Below are 6,017 nucleotides of genomic sequence, written 5' to 3'. Positions count from 1 at the left end.
GTAATGATATTTTTTTATATATTTCCCCCCCCCCCCCCCCCGTCATGTCCGTCCTCGTCCTCCATAGTCACTGCGACGTCTTTTATCTCCAGGAGATTCTTCTACACACATATATATAGAGAAGGAACATATATTAACCCCTTCAGGGTCAGAACATTCCCCCAATTATGGGGCCGGAACATTTCCTTCATTTCGGAGATGGGTCACGTTCCATCGATGACCTTTCCACCCTATCCCGGTGCGGGGGATGGGGGGGACTGATTTAGGGATGGATATGAATGGACCCAAAATGTGATTTGTAATGCTGCAGACCAAAGCATCCCCCACCATGATCAGGTAGGTGATGGACCATCACTGGTGGCATCTCTTGGATCTGGACATTATCTCCATGGTTACCATTTATTTTTGATTTGATACTCAGAGTGGAAATTGGAGTGATTTCAACGTTAAAGAAGAGTGCAAAGAGTACGATGAGGAGTACGGGGTGACGGAGTTCCCTAAAGGACACAACGGTCTGTACCAGGAGAAGATGGAGGAGTCATCCAGATATGGGAACCCACCAGAGAGATGTCCCCGTCCTCTGTATTTCCGGGATCCCACCCAGGAAGATCTCACCCTCCCCCACCATGATCAGGTAGGTGATGGACAATCACTGGTGGCATCTCTGGGATCTTCACATTCTCTACATTATAATTTGTGTCCTTTTTATTATTCAGAGGGGAAAGCTGAGCGGTTTCAACGTTATTGTGAAAGAAGAAATCCGAGAAGATGGACTGATGGACGGTTCAGAGTTTCCGGAAGGACACAGCGGTCTGTACCAGGAGAACATGGAGGAGTCCTCCAGCTCCAGGAGATGTCCCCGCCCCCTGTATTCCCGGGATCCCACCCAGGAAGATCTCACCATCCCCCACCATGATCAGGTAGGCGAGGAGGAACATCTATAACATGATGGTGTGATCCAAGAAGTATCTAGCTGATGTTCAGTGTGTACGTAGAGGTCCCATGTGGCCACGCTGGTAGAACATCTATAGATAGTGTTCCTATATATACTTCTTACTCTCGTGGCATCAGTGGCCAATCCTCCTCTGATCTGTGTCAGTGACTGAGGTCCGAGGTGTGGACTCCACAAGACATCTTCTAGGTGGTCTCACTCCATCAGAACGTCTACAGATGATGTTCTCCACCATTCGGGTGTCAGGTCGGTGGGACGGAGAATCTAGAACGTGAAGGGACTTGTGGAGACAACGTGGGGATCCTACAAGATGATGTTTTCTCTCATTTTCCTGGTTTAGGGTGAAGATCTGATGAAGATCAAAGTTGAGGTGAAAGAAGAAGAGACGTATGTGAGGGATGATCAGCGATATACGGAGGAGGCCGGGATGATGAGGACGTCCATAGAGGAGGACACGCCTACAGAGATCAGCACAGGTGGGTCTGAAGCACAAAATACATTCGACTGCTCACTGATTGGTCCAGAATGGGGGCGGGGACTGAGTGAGATCGGCCTGTAATAAGCTGGTATTGGTCACTTTTCTGACCTGTGTTCCCCGTCCGGCACATTAGATCTCTCTCTCGGATTTTCCTCCCTCTTGGTCCTGTAGACACAGTTGATATTCAGACTTGGTTGAATATATATCAGAATTCCTCTGTGGACATTGAACATGAAGTAGGCGCTCAGACCACTCCAAAGGTTCTCCTCTCTCTCTCTCTCGGATATTCCTCCTTCTCTGTCCTGTAGATACAATGTATACATGTGGACGGGGTTCATGTAGATTTTTGGGGGCAGCGGGCAGGAAGTTGTCGGTTTTCACTCTTTGGTGGAGTATCACGGATACGATAAATCAGATTCCACCAATATTGGGTTCTTCAAGCTCCTCAAGGTTCTCCTACAGCCAAGTCTCTACATAATGGCGGACAGAAGGACTCCTCTACTGAGAGAGAGACGAGACCTTCCACGGCTGGACGTCCTGACTGGCTGCCCGGCTGTTGGAACCTTCAACAGAAGACGATGATGGGGGGCGAGTCCGGTGCTCAGTGATGGTGGTCTTCAGGATCAGGTTGTCCCCTCTCATCTTTACTCTGTGGCCTCTGGTGGAGCTCAGCTCTTCCTTTATGACTGTGATGGGGAAGGATGTTACTTCTTGTATTGTCATGATGGAGGGGGTGGGTAGGCTCCTCCCACAATCCCTGCACCTCTATAATGTAGAGTTCTCTGACCAGGGTCTATGAATGGTTGGAGGTCAGAAGGAACCATCTACCAGATATGATCCTCTTCAGGAAAGCTGACTGATGTGGGCGGAGTCCTGCTTGGGGTGAACCAACCCGCTCGTGTCCTCCAATAATCTTTCATTTCTTTTTGTCTCCAGATTGGAAAGTAGAAGACGAGGACATCACACAGTATAGTCCAGGAGAAGACCCGGCTACCCCACAATACGGTCCAGGAGAAGACCATAACGTCCATCAGGTGCCCCACAGTGTGGACGGACCCTCGTATTCCTCCAATCCTGAGGAACCTCAGACGGGGAGTGACGGGGCCGTCCTCCCAACAGATAAGAGGTTCTCCTGCCCTGAGTGTGGGAAACGTTTTCGGTTTAAATCCAGCGTCCGTGTACATCTAAAAAACAACACGTGCTACCGGCCGTTTTCCTGTCCCGAGTGCGAGCAGCGGTTCTCGTCGGAGCCGCAGCTCGTCAGGCATCAGAAATCTCACATAGGAGAGAAGCCGTATTCCTGTAATGTGTGCGGGAAAGGTTTTTCACAGAAGTCCTATCTCTCTGTACATCAGATCTGCCACACGGGGGAGAAGCCGTTCTCCTGCCCCGACTGCGGGAAGTGTTATCCACGGAAATCGGAACTTGTCAGACATCAGAGATTTCACACGGGGGAGAAGCCCTATACCTGTGAGGAGTGTGGGAAAGGTTTTTCGCGAAAGTCCTATCTCTCTTTACATCAGATATGCCACACTGGGGAGAAACCGCATTCCTGCCCGGAGTGTGGGAAATGTTATCCACGGAAAGCGGAACTTATCCTACATGAAAGATCTCACACGGGAGAGAAGCCGTATGCCTGCCATGAGTGCGAGAAACGTTTTGCCCGTAAACCACTTCTTGATGCACATCGGAGATGTCACACGGGGGAGAAGCCGTTTTCCTGTCCTGAGTGCGGCAGATGTTTTTCACAGAAGTCCCATCTCATTGGACATCAAATATGCCACGTGGGCGAAAAGCCGTATTCCTGTCCCGAGTGCGGTAAATGTTTTCCATGGAAATCTCAACTTGTCAACCATCAAAGAACTCACACAGGAGAGAAGCCGTTTTCTTGCCCCGAGTGCGGGAAAGGTTTTGTACGTAAACCACTTCTTGATGCACATCGGAGATCTCACACGGGTGAGAAGCCGTTTTCCTGTCCCGAGTGTGACAAATGTTTTTCACGGAAGTCCCATCTTACTGGACATCTAACATGCCACACGGGCGTGAAGCCGTATGCCTGCCTTGAGTGTGGGAAATGTTACCTACGGAAATCAGACCTTGTCATACATCAAAGATCTCACACAGGAGAGAAGCCTTATTCCTGCCCTGAGTGTGGGAAGTGTTTCGTGCGTAAACCACTTCTTGATGCACATCGGAGATGTCACACTGGGGAGAAGCCGTTTACCTGTCCTGTGTGTGGGAAAAGTTTTTCCAGAAAGTCCCATCTTACTGGACATCAAATAGGCCACACTGGACAAAAGCCGTATTCCTGCCTGGAATGTGATAAAAGTTATCTGCGGAAATCTGACCTTATTATACATCAAAGATCTCACACAGGAGAGAAGCCGTACGCCTGCTCTGAGTGCGGGAAGTGTTTTGTACGAAAACCACTTCTTGATGCACATCGGAGGTGTCACACGGGGGAGAAACCGTATTGTTGCCTTGTGTGCGGGAAGTGTTTCTCACAGAAGTCCCATCTCAACACGCATCTGAAATCTCACGTGGGGGACAGGCCGTATTCCTGCCCCGAGTGCGGGAAACTTTTTTCACAGAAGTCTTGTCTCGCCAAACATCAGAGAACCCACGCGGCCGTTTAGGAGTTTTATTGTCCTGAGTGCGGGAAATGTCTTCTATATGAATCATCAGAGGTCTGACACTGGGAAGAAGCACACCTTGATATACACCTCAGAAAACACGTGGCTGAGCTCTCCTCCGATCTTTATCAGGAAATCAGTGTTGACTAAAGACTTCGTAGTTGTATCTGGCTTCCTCTGCTGGGGGGGAGGGGGTGTCACTGCTGGTTGAGTCCCTCTAGCAGTGTAGTCTGATCTCCCTTCAAAAGGAAGACATCACGGTGAGAGAGGAGCTTGTGGATGAAGAGAAGGGGAGATCAGACTACACGACTCTTCCAGTGATGGAGTCAAGCCTTTACCCGGTATAGACTTAGTGGCCCTACTAATGTCTGACCCCCATATGGGGTCTGTTCCCCTCACTCACTGCCCTCGTCCTGATTGCTGAGTGTACAGGAAATACTGTGACCAGGACATTGGATGTGCGCCCTATGTTCCTTGGACATACCTCGTACGCCCGGTGCTTCTTCCCCCCTGACCGCTACGATCGGTGACACCCGCCTGTCACATTGTAATACTGTGTAATCAGCCCCCCCTCCCCCGATATGAACGAAGCCTGTAAGCCGTGTTTTCAGGAATCATTGATGGATACATTGTAACACAAAGATGGTTACATTGTATTTACACTTCAGATCCGAGGACTTCGCTGTGTCCCTTCATTTCATATGCGGGGGGAGGGGGGGTTTTTTTTTGTTTTAACATTTTTTCCCCCTTAACCCCTTACTAACACTAATCAACCCTAATTAGCTCCTCCTTCCTCATTATATATAGTCGAGTTTAAAAAAATATAATGTATCACTTTTTTTTAGCATTGTATTAACAAAAAACGTAAATACAAAAGGTTTTATTTGAAGTAGACGGCAAGTACATGCCCCCCGAGATCAATGTGCGGGTGATGCATCACCGGCACATTAAGGTTAAGCGATAGAAAACAAAGTTTCATAGCGATATAACGATTTCTGCAGCGGTCACGTGACCACCGATGACGCCTCGCTCTGCTCCCCTTGTTTGGGGGTCAGTGTGGTGCGGGTCTGGTGACGTAGGTATCCCGGGGGCAATATCGGCTAATTCCACAAGCTGACGAGGGCTTTGTTGGGGGGGATTTCTAGTTTAACTTTTGCCGTACTTTGTATCAGATATTTAATGTTATTATCGTTATAAATTAGAGAGGAAAAAACCCCTAACAGCTGAAACACGAACCCTACGCAGTATCTGCGGAGTGATCCTGACCTTTAGGGACGGGGGGTTCTGTGACGCTCGCTGCCACGCCAGACAGGAATGACGCAGAGTTTAAAGTTCCGGAAGCTTTCTTCAAAGAGAGGCGAAAAACAAACCGGATACAGAGTGAAAAGGACTTACCGAGGTTCATGTGGTTCTGGCAGAGTCCCATTGACCCCTGAGGCATTGCAAGACAGTTACAGGCGTGGCTCCCGGAGGCACGTTGGGATTTGTAGATAAAGCGCAGTAAGAGGGCCGGAGTTTCCCACCTCTGGCTGTAAAGGGTCCGCAAAAAGCTGCTGCAGACGGCAGCTGACAACTCTCATTTCACCTCCGAAGCTAGACACGGATGCCGAGAGTCAGTGGAGAAATGAGAGTTGTCAGCTGCCGTCTGCAGCAGCTTTTTGGGGACACGCCTAGGAGACGTAAAGTCCTTCATTTCCTGTACATTGTAGTATAGTCGTGTTAGGTATCAAATGAAGAGTTATTTTCTTATACATTTGGATAGACACTTGTTACTAACATAGCTCCGTCACATGGAAATGGTATGACGCGTGCCTGTGGGTGGCTCATGTATGTTAGTGTAGGCCCCTGACCCTAGTCGGACAGATGCCCATCTGGACATGCAGTGTGCCCATAGGCTATGGATGTGTCATCTAACATTGCTTTTATATCTCCTGCCTGCCCCGTATATCTCCCC

At 49.1% G+C, this 6,017-nt stretch overlaps 1 protein-coding gene across 1 annotated transcript in view; it reads left to right on the top strand.

Annotated features, from left to right (window-relative positions):
- The window catches only part of LOC108800877 (zinc finger protein 91-like), a 32,402-nt gene extending 28,209 nt beyond the window's left edge, over positions 1–4,193 (top strand). The window contains exon 10 of the mRNA XM_018572861.1: positions 2,687–4,193. Within this exon, the coding sequence (XP_018428363.1) occupies positions 2,687–4,066 (1,380 nt within the window). The 3' untranslated portion in view covers positions 4,067–4,193. The remainder of the gene's footprint in view (positions 1–2,686) is intronic.
- The last annotated feature ends 1,824 nt before the right edge of the window (positions 4,194–6,017 follow it).

Source organism: Nanorana parkeri, unplaced genomic scaffold, assembly GCF_000935625.1.
Source record: "Nanorana parkeri isolate BGI_ZX_2015 unplaced genomic scaffold, ASM93562v1 scaffold2148, whole genome shotgun sequence".
In the NCBI taxonomy this organism is placed as follows: Eukaryota; Metazoa; Chordata; class Amphibia; order Anura; family Dicroglossidae; genus Nanorana; species Nanorana parkeri.
The sequence above is the reverse complement of the archived record's forward strand: the minus strand, read 5'-3'. Positions and strand labels throughout refer to the sequence as shown.